Below are 21,342 nucleotides of genomic sequence, written 5' to 3' on the forward strand. Positions count from 1 at the left end.
TTCGCTAACTGTGTCTGTCTTGTGTTTTGTGCTGGACAGGTATGGTACAGGGGGTTTATAAGCTTGTTTGTGTAACCAATTGTTGAACAATGGGACAACACTGTACTGAAATGTGAAATCAAACCAAAACAATTAGCTAAAAAGGCCAAAAGGCAACAAAAAGCGGCACTGTTGGATGTTACTCCCCCTGATTTTGACACATATTGTTGAATGCCAATTATTGTTGAATGCCCTTTAAATGATGATTTAATCCTATTTAATTGCAACAATATAATATAACAATACCTCTGTCTGCTAAACAGCAGTGAGCTTGCTAACAGTAAGGAGCTAAACTTCCCTTACACCAGTTTAGGATAGGCTTTAAATTTTAACAGCAGTCGGTGTATTCGCAAACTTCGGGTTGGAGAGTGACTAAGTGCCATTTTAACCACCTAAACAGAAACTTTGTCATAGACTGTATGAAATACAGATGTAGTCTCTGACGTCACCCATAGGTTTCTGAAGCTAGCTCGCTCCCAGTGGCCAAAACCGTTTTTGTACCAGGCTGTAAATGCTTATTTCTGTTGTCGAGTTGGGAATTTTAACATGTTGGTCTATGGGGCTCGACTCTTTTGGTGCCAGACTCAAGTGGCCATTCAAGGAACTGCTTCTTTTGGCCAATGCTTGTTGGCGTAATATTTCAGCGCAGCAGGTTGCAGCTCTTTTTCTTTGTTTCCACATTGCTAACAATGTTTTTGGACATCTTTTTGTGTGTGTTCTTGCTAGCTGTTCTGGTGAGGAGTTCTAACAGGTTGGTGTTTGTGTCTTACAGGCAAAGTGAAAGAGGAGAAGACAGCATTGAAGGGGTCCCCACATGGGAGCAGACGTGCTGCCTAACCGACAAAATCTGCTGGAGGACGCTTTGGACACACTCCCGTGTCCTCAAACACAAATTGCTAAGTCCAAAGAGCTAAAAAAAAAAGAAAAGAAAAAGAAAAAGTAAAAGCCAGCCACTGGCTCCAGCAAGTGGACAGATTTTAAAGTAAAAACACGGCTGGAGAGGGGGAGGGTTGTATGGGTGCCAAATCCCCATCCAAGACACACTGCATCTCCTCGATCTACGGCTGCCAACTCCCTCTTCTTCCTCCCTCCATCTCCTCCTCCTCCGCTTTTTTCTCATTCTCCATCGTTCTGTCTCATGGGAGTGACATAGAGGCCGTTGCTTGGTCTGCTGCCCCGCCCCTTCCCCGCCTAGCCGTGGAAACGGGGGCGTCCAGGTAGTGATGTCGTGGAAGAGGAACTACTTTGCATCGGGTGGCGGAGCAGTAGGCGGGGTGCAGGGGCTGGTGACCCCGAGAAACATGAACTCTATCGCACCCAGCAAAGGCCTGAGCAACGAGCCGGGACAGAACAGCTGCTTCCTCAACAGCGCTCTGCAGGTCAGTTGGATAAACACGCACAATAAATACACACACACACACACATGCACAATAAACACACGCGACGCACAAGTATTAGTGGATTAACGTGTTTTTCATGTAGCAGCCTTGACTGGCCTCAATCACACCAGTTCTAATAAACGTAAAATAAAAGTTTTGCACTCTGGTCCAAAGGATCCAAATATTTTCGGCATGATTCATTACCCATTTTGTAAGCAGTTTTATTTGCTAATAAAAAATGTCAATAGTACAATATTTGGAGCCTTTTGGAGTGTTTAGAGACACTGCACTTGCTGAAGAGCAGACTTACACCAAAAAGCCCTCAGAAGAAGCATTTTAACAAATTAACACTCTTTTTAGTGTCTGGTATTTACCGGATGAACCCGTCTAACGTGCATTTGCAGATGAAATTGATTCCAAATGGTCAGAAATTGCACTTGTAGTTTACAAATGCCACTGAATGAACAAGCGAGGTTGATGAATCAATCATTAAAATTAATTTATCAGAATTCAAAAGTTAGATATGTTAACATGAATCAACTCAAAGGAACTGATTGCGTGAAAAGAATCGGTCCTCCCGTTGGTACGTGGCTGCAGTGCAGGTCTGCAGAGCATCACAAGAAGAAGCCAAGTGTCTGCTCAAGGCTGCGGGTTGTAGACGCTCACTGAAATACAATATAAACATGATGATTTAATTTGATTTAATGTCACTTTAACTTGTCCAGTGACTTTCTGATCCCTTAGAACTGGACAGATGGAAAAGGGACACAATTCCTAGACTGATTATCTGATGAGGACGTGAATACTCTTGAATCAAGGCTGAAAATCTGCATTTTTACCTTATAGCCGCTGTGTCATTTCAAATTAAATGTTCTGGAGTACAGAGCCAACACAACTAAAAAAATGTGACTCTACTAACACCTTAAAAATGCACCCTTACATGTTTAAAATGCATAAAAAAACGGCTTTTACAGATTAAAAAAAGCACAATTTCACTACACTTGTTCTATGTGCTTGTGCTTTATAGTGACAGCAAGTGTTTCCTGAATGAATGTTAATGACAGAAGCTGTGTGTCTGACAGTTTTCACATCCCAATCATTTTGTCTTTACAATATCGAATTTTGTGATTTGTCTCAAGTCAACGACAACACAACAAAAATAAATGGACACAGACAAAAATAAAACAAATACACAATAGTTATGGGAGAAGTCCGTCAGCAAAGATTAGACACCAAACGACTTCTGACTTTTCTCCGTGGTTTTATTCTCAAAGCATTTTCTTCAGAAAAGGACTAACGCCCACAAACACAGGCTGCTACAGAGACAGACCCAGAGCTAAGGGCACTTCTCATTTTATACAAAACACGAATACATAGTCAGCGTTTAGATGGGTGACGTACGAGGTAAAGCAGTATCATTAGTCACCTTCATATCATATGATTTCTCAGTAGCATACAAACAGGTATATAACCTTCGTCATACTTGAACATTGTGTGCTCAGATAAAGGACTTCTGCATCACGAGGGGATACGGAACGGGTCTTGTCCTGTGTTTTAAAAACAACATGTACATTGTCATTTCCGTCACACAAAAATAAAACGTTAAACATTAACAAAAAAAGCCAACAGAATAAAATGAAATAAACACCAAAATAATGTAAAACACCAGAATTAAAACTTTAAAACTCAGGCTATGACATTATTTCAAATTAAAGCCAGATAAAAAAAAAGAGAGGTGTTTAATTTCCTTTTTTAAAAACAAACACAGAGAGGGTTTGCTCTTCTAATATCCAGCAGCAGTGAGCTCCACAGTTTAGGGGCATAAAGACAGAAGGCGCTCTCACTGGTACTTTTATGGGACACATGAGGAACATTTCAAAGACACATAGTCTGTGCGTTATTGGCTAAAAAATACTTTCTAATAATGCACACTTATCTATCATTTGCACTAACTGCACACCACTAACACACACACACACACACACACACACACACACACACACACACGCACACACACACACACTCATGCAGTGCACCCACAGTTTTCATACCCCCCGCCCACTATTCTGCAGTAAATTGATATTTAAGCAGGACAGGGATGAGATTATGACCATATTAACGGGTGTTTGCGTGTTTCCGTGGGTTTTGGCAGCGATGGCAGTCTGGCTTCAGTGTGGACATCCAGTCTGTGTGTGGAGATGCTTACACTGCGCTGCTACTGCTGCATCCCCTCTCTCTCTTCACACACACACACAACTCTTTTCCCTCCTCCCAAGACTTCCAGCTGGCACAACCTCAGCTTCTGTACACACACACATACACATAAATGCCTCTTGACTACTGGCTTGAAAGAGAGAGAGCGAGGGAAGGAGAGAGAGAGGTTGGAGTAAGCTGAAGAGGGAGGGGGATGATGGGGCAGAAGCTTAGGGAGAGTTGAAGAGAGCAGAAGGATCGACGAAGAAGAAGAGAAGTTGCCGAAGGAGGAGACGAGAAGAAAGAGGGATGAGGAGTATACAGTATGAAAAAACCGAGAAGACTAAAGGGGATACTGTCGAGAGAAAGAGTGGAATTAAAGAGTCTGATAAGGTAGGGGCAAAAAAAGAAAAGGAGTGTCTGCGGTGAGAGGAAGAGAGATAGATGGAAAGACAAAGTGAAGGACATACGGTTTATTTGTGAAATTATGAAAATGCCTCAACAAAGTCATGTGAAGCGGGGAGAGAAGTGGGCCATTTCAAGGACACACACACACACACACACACACACACACACACACACACACACACACACACACACACACACACACACACACACACGCTGAATGTTAAAGTATAGAAATGCATGTTGGCTGTTTCACAGTGTCGATACATTTAAGTGTGTGTGTGTGTGTGTGTGTGTGTGTGTGTGTGTGTGTGTGTGTCTGTGTGTGTGTGTATTGGGGGGTCAAAGTTCAGGTCTAGTACAGACTCCCTCTATTTGCAGTACTGCTGCTTATTGACCTCATTGTCTATAAAAATGCATAAATGTATACATTTTAAATATTTAATGGTGAAAACATATGTTTCAGATATTCCCAGAGCTCATGGTGGTCTTGAAATTCCTTGATTTGTCAAATTTATTCACTATAGAATGATACAAAACAAGCTGCTGTTTGCTCCTCAATGCACTTAATAATAGTATAAGTGAAATACTCTTCTGCTTCCTGGCCCTAGGGGCCCCTTGGGCAAGGTGGTAACCCTCCCGCTGCTGCAGTGGAGCTGCTGGGCGGCAGAAGCAGCAGGATCAGCAGCAGCAGTAGCAGCAGTAGCAGCAGTGGTGGTGGTTTTTTGTGGATGTTTGAAATTTAATGAGAGCAAAGGAAGGTGCTCTGAGGTGAAGTGTAATACACTCAGCAACTTTTCTCTGTGTAAACAGTGAAAAATAAAATAGCTAAAGGAGTTATAGGCTTTGATGAAGCAGAAACACACACCCAACAGTGTGTGTGTGTGTGTGCGTGTGCGTGTGCGTGTGTGTGTGTGTGTGCGTGTGTGTGTGTGTGTGTGTGTGCGTGTGTGTGCGTGTGTGTGTGTGTGTGTGTGTGTGTGTGTTATGCAGCAGTAAGGAAGAAAGATTAGGGAAAAATAGTCGTGGAAATCAGCAAGAACGTATTACTTCATTTTGGCACTTCAGAGTAAATATAAGATTCATTTAAACCCTGTAAAGCTCTCTGGACTGTTGTTTTATCACAAAGCTTTATTATCTGTGTTTAAGTAGTTACTGAAAGTCAGTTACATGCAATGTTACAGTCTCCTGCAGTGAGGTACATCTTTGAGAAATAAGTAGATGTCTCAATTATTTGACAAAGGAAAAGAGACCCAAAGACACACTCGCTGTGATCCATGCAGTATCACAGATACATTGATGTTTGTCAGTCAGGGACGTGGCAATGATTTTGCTTCTAGTTTTCATAATCTCTTATGTTTTGGGTCAGCAGGCAGACCAATACAGCCAAATCATTTCCATTATACGGTATCACATGCTTCCAGCTGTAGGGCTCCACTGCAGGACCACAGAAAATTGAGTTTATATACTACTTATATACAAAAGCAAATACATTTTAAAGGAAATTAAAAAGTATTTTCTATGAATAAGACTTCATATTATTATTAGCTTATATGCTGCTCAGTTGTGTCACAAATTGCCAGAAGAGCTAAGACTTGAGCCAACGCTGACTACCTTCAAATCCAAGCTAAAGTTTTTATTCCGTGTGCTTTTATTTGTTTGCTTTTGTTGTTTTTATCATTCATTTTGGTGCCTTTACCCGTGTGATCTGTAAAGCACATTAGGTTGCCTCTGGGGTGTGACATTTTCTATACAAATACATTTGCCCTGCCTTGCTAACGTAATGAGGACATGTTTTTAATTAATATACCCAGCCACTCACAAAAATGTTGATACTGTACGCAACAAGTAAAATGTTCTCAGACGACTTTTCCATTAAAACACTTACAATACAGAACTCGCTAGAAACAACTCCAAGGATCTCGTGGTTTAATGCAGAAGAGGTCTGCAGTGACTTCAAGCACTAAACCTTAAACTTAAGGTGTAGTCTAAATGTAAAGCATCACAAAGTAATTGGCAAAACAATAAAGTGATATAGAAATGGACTTTCCAGAGGACAGGGTTGCACTGCAGCTGAAGAAATACCTTATTCAAGTACTTCTGCTGATGGTCTGCGTTAATGTTTCTGTTAGAGACGGGACCATGCACTGCATAGATTATCTTACACTGTTATTAGGCAGAAAAGGCTTTACTTCCCAGTGAGTCCGAGCAGCAGCAGCAGTGCAGGATTTAGCAGGAAGCACGATAAAACAGCTGTGGCTGCAGAACACAAGGAAAAGTACATTTGTAACGTTTCTGGTTGGTGATGTTTGAACTCCACAGCGAGACAGAGCAGGTGGAGTCAAGGGAGAGAGGCATGTCTGTGTGGGGAGCGGGTGCAAAGGTCGGAGGTGGGAAACGCCGAGGACAATTCACATATTCACTTATGACATTTTGTCACATGTCACAAAGAAAAGCGCTGGTGTGGATAACACAGTTCAGGGTCGGCGTCCTGGTGTTTCCTCAGTGTCAGTGTCGTGGTTTACTGGGACACTTGAGTGTTATTAGCAACACCTGCGCTTTTCCAAATATGACAAGTCGAAATGTCTGCCGTGAAAAACCCACATATAACCGGGGCCAAAACGGCAGAAAAATTCAGAAACTGATTGTTGCCATGGCAGCGGTATCATGTGATACACAAAATGCAATGGAAAAGGAGGTAATAGGAGACTGGAACAGGAGGAGCAGGAGGAGGTCCTGGAGGGCGGAAATCAACCGACACAGACAGTAATAACAGCCGAGAGCAGAGTGACACTGAGAGCTTGTTAGAACAGATACCATACCAAAAGTAAATGAATTAAATAAAAATTATTTGAATAAGATGTGGGTTCATAGGAGCCATGTGATGCTGATCAGCTGATCAGACCCCAGTAATCTGCCAGACATCGCACCTCACTGTGACAACGATGATGTTTCCTACTATGTCTCGAGTTTGCTTCATGCTTTTATACCACAAGGATTCCAATTTTTGTAGTTTTTAGATTAATCTGTATATACAGGTGGTGTTAGAGTACCAATCAAAAATAATAATAAAAAAAGTTTATTATGAGGCAACAAAATAAGGAGTATAACCCCTAATAATCATCATAACCAGTGGCTTTATTTGTGTGTAATGAATTATTTATCCATGCTTACTGTTCATCACGAAGCCATTAACTGCAGGAAGACGATGCATAACATCCGGAACAAAGTCAATTTATTCACAAATTATTGACATTTAAACAACAAAGGAGTCATCTCTCACAAAGACGCTAATTAAAACATTAATAAATACAGTGTAGTGTGCTATCGCTGTAAAATAACAACAAGAACTTTAAAGTGAGACTGTGTCACTTTTTAAAGATCAAATCACCCATTCTTCCTCTTGCACATAAAAAGTTGAATTCATAAACGAAAAAAATCTCACCCTTTCGACACACTGACGCTGTCTCAGCCTTTGTTGGTCTTATTGTTTTCCTGTGAATCCTGCGTGTGTAAGAAGGCAATCCCAATCAAGCGAGGGAGACCGCCACATAGGCAACACAACACTACTCTACAGAGGCATAATTACTGAACTTAAACACGTCAAATAATAAATCACATTGGGGTTTGATTTCATGAAAATCTTAAGGATTGTAACGTGCCAACTTGGAAAGCATGACCTTTTAAACCAAAGCACAGATATGAGCTCAAAATTCACTTTTTTATTTCACACTTTTTTTTACTTCAAATTCAAATTCAATTCAAAAAACTTTATTTGTCCCCGGGGGGCAATTCAGGGCACACAGAGCAGCAAATAACGACAGTGCAATTATACAAAAACATTTTAACCTAACAACAAGAATGAAGTGTAAGAGAAGAATAAGTGTCAGGATGTGAGTGTGTTAGTACAGGTTAGAATAAGTGTCAGGATGTTAGTGTGTTAGTACAGGTAGAATAAGTGTCAGGATGTTAGTGTGTTAGTACAGGTTAGAATAAGTGTCAGGATGTTAGTGTGTTAGTACAGGGTAGAATAAGTGTCAGGATGTTAGTGTGTTAGTACAGGTAGAATAAGTGTCAGGATGTTAGTGTGTTAGTACAGGTAGAATAAGTGTCAGGATGTTAGTGTGTTAGTACAGGTTAGAATAAGTGTCAGGATGTTAGTGTGTTAGTACAGGTTAGATACGGAGGACATCGTCGGCGTGAGATGTAGAAAGACATGCGTGTATCAGATGTAAGCAGACATGTGAACGGGTGTATATGACAGAACGGGTGTATATGACAGAACTGTAGTGCAGAACTGTAGTGCAGAAAAGATAGAAGTGGACAGTGATCGGATTCAGATGAGGTCAGACATGATACATGTGTGTAATGAACAAACAAGGAACAGGACCTCCTTTTCCAAGACCACCACAGCCAATCAGATACTGGCAGTTCTGGATCCAGCGTCATTGGTTAGCTTTGTCTGTAACCTGACTGACAAAGTAGCAGGAAGATGACGACTTCCTAAAAGCGTGAGCTGATGAGGTCCGTTTCTATTCTGTGTATGTTTCCATCACTTTGTGTCTTAGTTAAACCGTAGTTTCTGTTTCTCTGAGATGCTCCTGCAAAGCGGGAGAAAGACAAAAAAACAAAACAAATGAAACAGCAGAGAACGTGTTCAGAGTAGGAGAAAAATGGATGGATAGATACTTAGATACTGATGAAGAGAGATGGCATGGAGAGCGTGTGCCCTCCTTGTGGCTGCTGCAGTGCTGTGCAGGGAGCCGATTCATCACCACCAAATAAACTACGGAGAGAGGAGGGGAAACGGAAAGGGGGGAAAGGTAGAACGCATACACAAGCGTCAGCATGCAGTCTGTCATCCTCCGCCCCCTCTCTCCTCCACCTATCACTCTCTCCTTATCACACACACACACGCGCACACACACAGTGCACACTCGTATTGCTAAGGTTACCATACATATTGGTTTTGTGTGTGTGAGTTTTACTTGCATGTGGACCTCCAACTGTACGTGCATACTGGAAGTGTGTGTGCTGCAGATCTCGGTCGAAGCCTAAGGGACAGTGTTGTGTCAATATTATCTTTCAGCATGCTGAATGAACGTACTAAGAGCTCTTTCCTCTAATTATGCACTAGAGAGAGAGAGAGAGAGAGAGAGAGAGAGAGAGAGAGAGAGAGAGAGAGAGAGAGAGAGAGAGAGAGAGAGAGAGAGAGAGAGAGAGAGAGAGAGAGAGAGAGAGAGAGAGGACACGAAGGGGCCTGCTCCATGCAGACGACTTCTCTACTAGTTTTTTATGTGTTCTCCATCGTCTCCAGTTTTGTGCTGGTCATTTTCTGTCCCACTGAATCTCTCCCTCCGACTGTTTTGTTGCTGAAAATGTACAGAGTTAAAAAAAAAAAAAAAACACACACTCAGTGGGAGCTGCTGGGAAACAAACGATTAGCTGGAAATGGCTGAGAGCAACACAGAGCTGCAGACTGGGGTGTTGATTCTCTGCAACCATCTCGCATTACTGGAAGTCATTTGATTCGCTGTGAGTTTAGCAAATGTTGCTTCAGCTTTTAAAGCCACAGTGAAGCTTTCTGCCCCTGAATCTATACAAGTGAGTCACTGTACAGAGCATCTAAAGTTAGACAAAGCATCCTATTTAATGGGACCTATCGTGCTTCTCCTTATTTTCTGTATAATGTTACTTTGTTGCGTGCTCATATTAAAAGCAGCCAAAGCTTCAAGAAATGAGGTAAAACATATCTAAAAGTAATCCTGTGAGCATATTCTTCAGATTACAGATCGTCCTGAACGCTCCATTTCAGCTCAAGCTCATGTGACCTCTTGATGGACTTCTTTATATTGTCATCTGCTCCCAGCTTGTTTCTACAGTGTTTACAATCATTTCACACACACTAACGCCAGAGAAACCTGTAATCTCGGTTGCTGATGTTGTTAATTTTGCCCCAAGTTCGGATCACATTCCAGCTGGAAAGTGTCCGATTCAGAACCATTTATTGGGGATTTTTTCACAGTAGAAAGTTTCATTTCACATCTGCAATGACGGACGGTGCAGAGACACTGAGAGCACAGATGCCGAAGACCTGGAAACCAGCAGACTGGGCTTTTATTTCAGGCGGGGGGCTTAAAGAGATAAGCGAGATTGCCACGGCACGGACCCTTCCTCAATATGTGAAATACGATCAGATCAATTAAACTCTAATTACAACACATGCAGAGGGAGAGGGACTTCTCCACTCAGGACGCCATTACTCCATTATACGTATCTTTACACTGAAAATATTTGTGGTCCGCTTTCTTAATGCTCTAAATTTTGAGTACAGCTCATTTGCATCCTCAAAATGCAAACTTGTAAATAAGCATACGTCTCCTTTCACAAATAAACAAATAAATAATAGATTTAATAGTCCTGATAACAGGATTGCAGTGTTGTTTTTTCTTGTATGCAAATTAAATCAATCAAGACCAATCAAGGAGGCTCCAACAAAACATAAATGTGGCTGAGGTTGCCAAGGCAATCCCTGAACCATGGTGCGCAGTGTAACAGTCGTAAACGTTTGTGTGAGTCAGTTGAGCTTTTAAGCCTCTGAACTGAGGGTAACAGAGCAGTCTCACAAAGAGGGTTTTGTTATTTTGACAACATTTGACATTTAAACATCCAGATAATGATTCCAGATCAGTGGTCCACAATATTTTGTTTTTTTTTAAGCCACAGCAAAAATAATTTCAAGTTTTTCCATCACTCGTTCAGTCACTTCCTGACTGCTGCTCATCCAGAAAGCATGTTGTGTTACTATTGTTGTGGGAATTTTGGATATTTCTAATTCATAATCATAGTTTTGTCAGGTCAGACGCAGTTCAGTGTCTCCTCTGTTTAACCATATCATATGACTGGTACATAGCTTGTTTGTGCTAAATGGATAACATATATAACTGCCTCTTGACATGGTATAATGGCATATCTGTGCTTCTGTACATCCTGTTTCTTGCAAATAACTCTTGACTGTGTTTATGGCCTATGTGGACCCTGTTTTAGAGACCTTGTGATGAGGGACGTTCAGAGGGGGATTGTAATGTCTAAGGCATGTTTTGTTTGGTCTAAAGACGTCACCCAACCAAGGCTTAGCTCGTTCTATCTATTACCTTGTGACCCTGTCTGTCTCCTCTAAAAGGCTGAGCACCGGTGGGCTCTGTGGCATTCCTGCTAAACTCTGAGCTTTGTGAGGAAGCAGGGGTGAACGTATTTTTGTCTGCAGAGGAAAATACTTTTTCAGAATAAACCACGGAGAAAAAGCTGATCCTGTTTGTTGATCTTTATTGAAGAAATCCACTTCCACAACACTATAGAAACCGGCAACGCCTAGCTGTCATGTCACCAACCATAACTGTTTATTTAACAGGGTTTCTAAAACGGTAAAACTCTAATAGGGAAAAGTAGCTAACGTTGGTAAATATTGCCTTGTTTTATTCTATTATTCATATAATGACAGGAGAGACTTGAGAATTGTAGAAAACTTGACTACGTACAATTTCGAACTTCTCCATTGTAAACCCTGCTTAAATGCAGTTTATTTTTTATTATTGTTATGGACTTATTAGTTGCGTAGTTATTTATTATCATTTACCTTTATGCATTATGGATGTGGTTACTGATGCCATATCTTTTTCTTTCTATTTTGTATAACTGTAAACCCTTCATTGTCCCCTCCCTGGTTCTCTGTGCTGAATCAGTTCCTAATTAGGGGAGGTGATTTAGGAATCGTGTCTCTCCAGTGTACTTCGGACCAGATCTGCTACGTCTGTGCTGATACAAGACTGCTCTGCTCTAAGAGTCCTGGACAGGCGTGCTATTCTTTGTGAGGCTGTTGAAGCGCGTTTAACATCTCCCTTCGTACATTAAAACAATGTTATGATAGAAATATAGAAATGAAGAAATCTTGTGGCTCCACTGATGTAGATACAGATTTCTTTTTTTAATGTATGAATAAGACTTTTGGATTAGTCTACCAGTGGGCTTGAAAAAAAACTCAAGCAAGATCCTGGTGAAAAAGAAGCATGTGAAGCAAAAACTATGAAGAAACCATGTAAAACACTAAGCCTGTGGATGTTCTCCTTCGTCCAGGTTGTCGTTATCCTCAAAGCAATTTCAGTCAAAAGCAACTGGACTTGGTTATTTGTCTAGGAAGGCGTTTCACCTCTCATCCAAGAGGCTTCATCTGTTCATGTACGCAACTGACCAGGCTGGGACTGGTCCCATGTAAAACACAGATTAAGTGTGAACTATTGTACTTTAAGTAGAGCCTGGACTGTCCTTTCTATCCATAGGACTAAAGAAACACACTGTTAGATTGTTGGCAAACTGCTGAAAAAGAAAAAGAGAGGGCAAAAGAATAGAGGATGAACAATATAAGAAAAAGCATACAGTAAAAGGGAAATAAGCCTGAGTTTAAAACTAGAATATAAAGTATGTCCCGTACAGGTGCTCCATTTCTTTCTTTGTCCCCGTGTGTAAATGTGTGTTTTGCCTCTCAGGTTCTGTGGCATCTCGACATCTTCCGCAGAAGCTTTCGACAGCTGACCACACACAAGTGCATGGAGGACTCGTGTATCTTCTGCGCTTTAAAGGTAAAAACCCTTTGTCCTCTAATGGTTTGTTACTGTAAACCCAAAAGCAGCGCACATTTCTCTGCTGTGTTGGCGTTGCTGTGTCGCAGTTTACCCTGTTGTTTATTCTTTCTGCTTAATACACAAACACTGCTGTAGGAAATGTAAACCAGAGGTCGGAGCTGAAGCGCGTTGACTGAAGTGGTGTTCATGTATGAGTACTTTGCTTGAGTGTTTCCATTTTGGGAGACTTTCTACATTTCCTACTGCATCTATCCAACAGCTGTGACACATGACACAAAGCCTTAGATAAACTCATAGGATGTTGCTAATAAGTTCTGTTGTTTTCCTCTCTTTTCTTCCATCTTTTGTGGGTTTAGATGGTCTCCTTATAAACAGCAGCAGGAGGTTATGTAACCACTGCAACCGGTACTTTTGATTACTTGTTTCAAAAAAGGAGAAACAAAAGATCATTTGCACACAAACACAAGACAAGTACCTGCTTCATTTATACAATACAACAGTAAATATAGAATAAAGGTGACAGTTGATAATACCTCTGTATCGTCTCTAACTGATCCACCATTGATTTGTTGCTTTTTACCCTTTTCCTTGCTTCCTTCGGTCCTTTCTTTGGTTTGTTGCCTTGTTTCTTTATTATTTAAGATTTTCCCTTCTCTTTTCTGTTGTTTTTCGTCTGATCTTATCTTATTTGTATCATTCTTTATTCATTCATTATAAACTAGAGATGCACAAGGGAACCGTTAAAAAACAAAAACGAACCGTTCACTACACAAGTCGAGGCCGGGTTTTCACTTTTTTTTGTACCACAAAGAAACAAAAGGTTGTGTGTATTTGGGACTTTCTGTTCCCACTCCCCTAATGGAAGCGAAGTCAGGCTTTTGAAAGAACGTTTGTTGATTTTTATATTAATGATCAAATCTCTGGATGGAAGAGAACTGTTGCACCTCTGTTGTCTCTACTCTACTTGTATTCTAAATACTTGATATTTGACTTTTAAACATTTAAATGCAGGCCCTATTCTTAGTTTTCCTCTGTTGTGTTGCTTCTTCTTCTTCCTCCTCCATTATGTAAAACACATCACGTACTGTGCACCAGACACAGACAATAGAAGACATCATGAAACCCTCATAATGAACGAGCCTCATGCAGCTCTGTTCCAGCCATTTGTTGCATCAATGATGACAAATATGTGTCTAGAGTGACGGGAAGTGTGGTGTGGTCTACTAGTGTGTGTGTGTGTGTGTGTGTGTGTAGCAGTGTCAATGTGTGTGTGTGTGTGTGTGTGTGTTTGTGTGTGTAGCATTGTCGATGTGTGTGTTCTACACGCTGTTCTGTCTTCAGCGCTTCTCTGTAATTAATTGGCTGACTGAAAGCGCTGAGCTAGCAGAGCCCACGCTGCGATGCTACTCTCTCTCTCTCTCACACACACACAAACACAAACACACACACACACACCTACACATGCATACAAATCTTACATGCATGCTGCACACGATAGGCTGCTACACACATGCACCTTGAGGTGCTCACAAATCTTTTTTACCACATTAAAATACTCCAAATACACACTCACACGCAGGCTTGTGGGTGTGCTGTGTGTGTTGTGTGTCTGTGTGGGGCTCAGCCGTGGGTGTACAAATCAAAGGTATTGTCTCCGTGGTAAGTGTTCACATTTGCCTGTCAGTTTTCATTAACTGTCCTGTCGCCATCTCTCCTCTGTCAGAAACAGATCTAACATTGTTCTCACAGTCTGTTTGTTGCTGCGGTCCCCGACGGCAAAGGAGATAAAAGTCTCTGAATAACTGAGCGAGACACGCTCCAAATGAACTTTAATGACGTGTTAAATTTTAAAGCATCCATTTTTAGAGAACCTCAAGAAATAAATTATGTTTACGAGTTCTTTCATTTTGGTAGGGACTGCATATGGATTCTGTCTTTATCTGCAGCAGATAAAGACGTCGGCCCGCGTAGTAAACATGCAAACAAGTTCACAGGCTGCCTGTGGCTATCCCTCTAGAAATCACTGCAACACTTTATCTCTCTCAACAGCAAAGCACACACACACGCGCACAGGCACACACACACACACACACACACACACACACACACACACACACACACACACACACACACACACACACACACACACACACATGCATGACATAGGAAAAGAGAAGAAGAAACAGGAGAGAGGGTAAAGTGGGAGAGAAGAAATGGGAAAGATGAATGAATGTGGGAGTTGGTGTAGATTGCTCCTGTCTTCACATTTAGACCAGTTCTCACATACACACACACACACACACACACACACACACACACACATGCAAGACATAGGAAAAGAAACAGGAGAGAGGGTAAAGTGGGAGAGAAGAAATGGGAAAGATGAATGAATGTGGGAGTTGGTGTAGATTGTTCCTGTCTTCACACTTAGACCAGTTCTCACATACACACACACACACACGCGCGCGCGCTCGCGCACACACACACACACACACACACACACACACACACACACACACACACACACACACACACACACACACACACACACACACACACACACACACACACACACACACACACACACTTCCCTCTCTTACTCACTCTGCCTCATCCCTCCCTCCCTTCTCTGCTCCCTCCCTCTGTAGGGTATATTCCCCCTCCATTCTCCTTGGCGCATTGCTGCAGTCAGCAAAGCCACCACACACACACACACACACACACACACACACACACACACACACACACACACACACGCACGCACACACACACACACACACACACACACACACACACACACACACACACACACACACATGCTCTCTCTCTCCCTCTCTCTATTGCTCACAGTCCCTTTTTCCTTTTCTCTTTCTCTGTTTCCCTTCTTCTCTCTCCCTCACACACACACACACACACACACACACACACACACACACACACACACACACACACACACACACACACACACACACACACACACACACTCACACACACACACACACACACACACACACACACATACACACACAGTAAGTACGACTGCATTACCTTTCCCGTTGCCAACCCACACACTCAGCGTATTGTTGTATCACATTTTCACACAATCTAATCACGGCCATCTTGTTTCCAAAATGTCAGATACACGGGTTCCGAAATGTTAAAACCCGTTATTATTTACTTAATTGACGAACACACAGATTCAAGCTCGACTTGAGTTCGATTCGGCGATGTATACCTGGCTCTTTTTTGAGATTTGTGAACTCGTATGTTTGGAAACTTACTGCTCAGGTGGACTTTTGGTGGAGAAAGGACAAAGGTTGACTAATAGGTCAAGTAATAACAACCACAACAGGAGCTTCAACCCTGTCTCCATATGGGGAATTCATCGTAAAGAGATCAACGCAGATTGTCTGTAAGAAATAAAATAACATTTGGCTACTAAAACACCTTTAAAAAGGGAAAGATGTTGGTTGGTTACATGTATCATGCCTTCAAGGGGAGCCATGAAAAGTATGTTAGCAGGTTTTGGGGAGTAATATATGCATATGTGAATAAAGTTATATTAAGCCTATTTTTCACCAGAAGGAGCTGCATGAAATTTGATCAATTGCCTGATAAATTACGTTTGAAAATGGAAAAAAAAGAGGAAGAATTCTTGAAATAAAACGGGATTGCACTATGGTTGTGCAGCATCGATATAATATATTTTACATGTTCAAACTCATCATAAAGAATAGCGTGTCATGAACGGTGCGGGGAATAACTCCGAGGAGCAGGACCCAAATGCAGACACAGACAACGAGGAAGATTGAAACAGATATTTCATCGACGAAAAACCAGAAACAAACAAAAACCAGGGAACGGGAAAACAGGTAAAGGGGTGCGGGTGGAGAGGAGGGGAAAAGCACACGCGGGGATCAGGAGATGAAACCCCAACGGATGGTGGGAACGGGAACTCTGGACACTATAACAATGGAAACCAAGAAACGATTAACACAAAACGAAGCAACACGGGAAGGTAACACGATCATCAATTAGGTAGCCAACCAAACGAGAGACACGAACCACGAAATAGCACTAACGGTCTGGCGCCGCACGTGAATCACATCCGGCCATTTATCCAGGCGTTGACGAGGAGATGAGCCACAGCTGGGCGGAACCACGCCGACCAGCTCCAACAGACAAACACACAGGGAACGACACAAGCAGTAGTAAAAGACAGAGGGAGACAAACTCATACAAAAGAAAGAGGGAAGAGACTGACAAGACCAGAGACCTGACATAGCGGCACGTGGTTGGCTTGAATTCACATCGGTTACCAATGATTATAAAGTTTAAATGTCTTAATGGTGGAAAACATCCATATATGTTCCTCCACTGTTTCAGTACTGCCAGATACTGTTTTTAATGTTATCATTACTATCATTTTATTTTCTGTTTCTATCACTGTTTGCACAATTTTAATAGATACCTGCTGAATACGGTTTAGTGTTTGTTATAACCTTACTGTCACTTTATTGCTGCTTGTATTCCTACCTTATTCTCTACCTTATTTATTTGTTTCTATAGTTTATGGAGGTTGCAATCTTCATCCCGTTGTATTTGTACAATCACACTAAAGATACTCTCTTCTTCTATTCTCACATCACTCCTGCAGCCTCACCTGCTTCTTCACTGTCCACCCACATGTTCAGTGTGTCCCACATGTTCATCCGTTTTCATTCAAACGTCTAAATGCGCCGTTTCCTTTATTGATTGATTGAGTCGTGAGTGACAAACATAAATGTCTGTTTATGCTGTTGTACTCTCACACATTAACTAATTCAGTGACTTCAGGTAATAGATCCATTAATCAGTCCAGCTAATCAGTCATTGACTTACCACTGGGAGAGAAAACCAGCGGAGCACCAACCACTGCTCCGACACGTCAAGCTGACTTGTGCTTATTTCTGTTTCTGGTCGTTTGAGTGTGGGTCAAAAATAGAGAGTTTTTCTTTTTTTATTACCAACAAAAAATTAGGTCATTTTTATCCGTTGGCAATCTGGAGAAAGTTATCCGTGCTTTTATCTCTGTCTCTTTAGTCGTCCGCAGCTCTCTTCAGTCCAGGTTCAGCCAGGAGCCACTCTCAGGGCCTCTGCTCGAACTCAACGCTACACTTTGGATTCCTGTTTGCTGGGGCTGCCCGATATTTAATGAAATAAGAATCCCAATTTTTTCTCTCTTTGTGGGGAGAAATGAGAATACGATTCTCAGGAAAAGCTTAGGTTCTGTAACCAAAACTATTTATTGCTTATTGCTTTTTTTACCCCTTTTTATTTGGTTCCACTATGCGCTGCGTGTCTGCGTTGATGTTGTCGAGGAGGTTTAATAAGAACTGCGTGTGCAATCGCAAAACATGCAGTCAGTTTCATTTCATTTAGTTGGGGTTTCTTCTCTAAGCTTTCACCCCCAATTCATCCTATTTTTTTCTGACCCCGGGACGACTATCCTAAGCAAAAACTGTCAGAAACGAGATTGTGATCTTTTAATGTTTAAGTGTGCGGCCTTTATGTTTACTGTATTTAAAGCACAGGTGAATCCTGATCAACCCACCTGAGCCTCAGTGTAATTTCCTAGACTGTGGCGTCTGGTTTTACCCGCACTGCTACAAAAACTATTGTTACTACTGCTGGTGAATACTAATATTACTGCCTTGAATTATTATGTAGACATGTAAGCCTCTCAACCAAATATACTTCTAATTACACAATGCAATCAACAGTTAAGGCATTTAAGTCAAAAAGGTATTTCTACAAGACATTGCCAAACTTTTTTCAGGATTTCCCCTCTTAGAATAGAAATACTATATTGATTGAGAGTTTGATGTTTGTTATATCACGTCGCCTGACTTGCGCAGCACTTGTTCTGAACGTATGAACTAATAATAACAATAAGCCTGTGAGTGTTCTCATTTGTCCAGGTCATCGTTATCCCCGAAGCAATTTCTAGACCAGTCCCAGCCTCGTCAGTTGCGTACATGAACTGATGAAGCCTCTTGGATGAGAGGTGAAACGTCTTCCTAGACAAATAACCAAGTGCAGTTGCTTTTGACTGAAATTGCTTTGGGGATAATAATAACAATAATTTTACATTGGCGTCAGGTGAAAGCCTGGTAAGTCGCACACAGACATAAAACCTCACATATCAACATTTCTGGGCTTTTGCAGAAATGTACAATGCCAACATTTCTTTCTCGCGACCAGGCTGGGTTTTAGAGATATGAGCTGAAATGGGAAATATGAAAGCACATGGTGGATTTATCCATTCCAACAACTAATTAGTGGGGATCGATGTTTTTCTTCACCAAATTAACATACGTGTCATGTCGTTTTGGGGATATTCTGTTTACTGAGCTGACAAAAAGTAGGACCAACATCAAAGTATAATGGCATCCGTTTATCCAAATATAAATAAGGCAGCGGAAACAGAAAAACACTGAGGCGTGTATTGCTCTGGCAGTTGCCTGGACCTGCGCGGCTGTAAAGCTCTGTCCTCCCCACACTGACTGATCCTCCTCTTCATCTCTGAACACTGCCCTCAAAACACACTTCAGTGGCCTAGCTTTCTCTCCGAGCCCCCTGCAACAGTTGTATTTGGTTTCTATTTTACTGCTACAAAGCACTCTGAGAGCTGTTTTTGTCGGAGAAAAGTGCACTACAAATGCCATCTATTATTGATACGGTCTGATATTGAGGCCAGCTGTGCTGTGAGGCCCGGCTGTGGCGTTTATAGTCCGGTCCGGGTACGTTGTGCAGCACTTTGGTTTCTAACACGTTGACAACTAGTTCCACTGGTTCTGTTTTATGGGTCAGTTGACAGAATGCTGATGTGTTTACTAGAGCAATCTGTGTCAGTATGAGAGAAGTAAATGCATAAAGACAGAAATATAAACATGTCTGCATGGGCGGGGACACACACACACACACACTCCCCACAATGTATTTTCAGGTAAAGCATTTATGGCACAGCGTATACTGTATTTGTAACAGTGAACTAAAGAATCGATGTGTTTCTGTATGTGTGTGTTTGCAGAGTATCTTTGCCCAGTTCCAGTTCAGCAGTGAGCGTGTGCTGCCATCAGATGCACTGCGGAGCGCGCTGGCCAAGACTTTCCAAGACGAACAACGCTTTCAGCTGGGTATCATGGACGATGCTGCCGAGTGCTTTGTGAGTCTGAGCCACCACATCGCCATACACACACACACACACACACAAACACACACACACACACACACACACACACACACACACACACACACACACACACACACACACACTCAGGAGAGATGAGGAGTTGCCTAAAGGCTTATCTGAGTGAGTGTATGAGGAGCTCCCATCTTCTTCACTGCAGTCAGAACTCTGCAGGGGGACAGGGGATATTCAATACAGCAGCCTCAAAGAAATGTGTTTTTGCCAAAGGTATAGTGTTCAACTTTTGTTTCGACTCAGTGTGTTTGTGAGGCGGCAGCTAGTGTATGTTCATGTTATTTTGTCAACACCTTGTACCTTTAAGCTGGTGGATAATAAAGGCCTTATTTTAACCGCACATTTACAATGACTTGTGATACAGACAATTTATATGCAGTTTATGAAGTTAAATTTCATTAAAACTGCGAAGAATATCAAGTTAGACTTTATCTCAAGTTTCAGCTCACTCATCAAACTTGGGTGGAAGCGGGTAAACATGGCAGTGTGAGCACGGGCAGTGGAGGGCGAGGCCAGATGCAAAATTCCTCAATGAGGGAGAAAGAATAGATATGCTTCCGAGTTGTTTTTTTTAATGTACTTTCTATGCAGGAAAATCATGTTAAACTTATTATCAATCATAGCAGAGTAAGCCTGTGAATGTTCTCATTCGTCCAGGTCATCGTTATCCTCAAAGCAATTTCAGTCAAAAGCAACTGGACTTGGTTATTTGTCTAGGAAGACGTTTCACCTCTCATCCAAGAGGCTTCATCAGTTCATGTACGCATCTGACCAGGCTGGGACTGGACCAACTAACTGGTGTGGAGATCCAGGTATTAACCTCTCACAAGGCCGATGATGTCACTGAACTCTTTGTGCTCCAAGTGCCAACGACCGTCGTGAGAGTGACAGTCGTTGGTGGGCAGTTGGTTTCGACTTCGTTAGTGCTCTATTGAGTCTGAACGACAGTCGTTGGAGTCACAGGAGGCCTTTTGTGAACAGTTCTTTGAGGTTAGATTGTTGGATCTCCTGGGAAGGGATGAAGCCTCGTGGATGAGAGGTGAAACGTCTTCCTTTGACTGAAATTGCTTTGAGGACATAGCAGAGTAGTTTTTACATTCTTTAAGACGTGTGTGGAGTGGGACTTTAATGGGTTTCGTTCACTCTTATTTGCTCCTGTTGGGACATTGTGATTTACACTGTTTTCTTGTGTTTTGCAAACCAGACAATTAATCAATCAAACAACAAAATAATCATAGTCGATGATTTAAGGTCTGATATTATAAAAAGTGAGATTTCCGTGTCTTTTTTTATTATAAAGCCGGTTGAGGTGCAGATCTTCACATAAGTTTTACTCATCAGTGAGTGCTGCATTCTGTAAATGACTGCTGTCCCATTTTGGAATAAAACTCATCATTTATTGAAAGGGAAAATTAAGAAAATAAAATATTATTGGTCACAA

General features: G+C 41.7%; 1 protein-coding gene across 1 annotated transcript in view; it reads left to right on the plus strand.

Annotated features, from left to right (window-relative positions):
* Window positions 1-1,262: 1,262 nt before the first annotated feature.
* Window positions 1,263-21,342, plus strand: part of usp54b (ubiquitin specific peptidase 54b) — a gene marked incomplete at its 5' end in the record, with an annotated part of 45,274 nt that continues 25,194 nt past the window's right edge. The window contains 3 exons of the mRNA XM_083932193.1: window positions 1,263-1,418; window positions 12,560-12,652; window positions 19,728-19,862. Of these exons, the coding sequence (XP_083788319.1) occupies window positions 1,263-1,418; window positions 12,560-12,652; window positions 19,728-19,862 (384 nt within the window). The remainder of the gene's footprint in view (window positions 1,419-12,559; window positions 12,653-19,727; window positions 19,863-21,342) is intronic.

The sequence above is a fragment of the Echiichthys vipera genome (assembly GCF_963691815.1).
Source record: "Echiichthys vipera genome assembly, chromosome: 18".
Taxonomy (NCBI): domain Eukaryota; kingdom Metazoa; phylum Chordata; class Actinopteri; order Perciformes; family Trachinidae; genus Echiichthys; species Echiichthys vipera.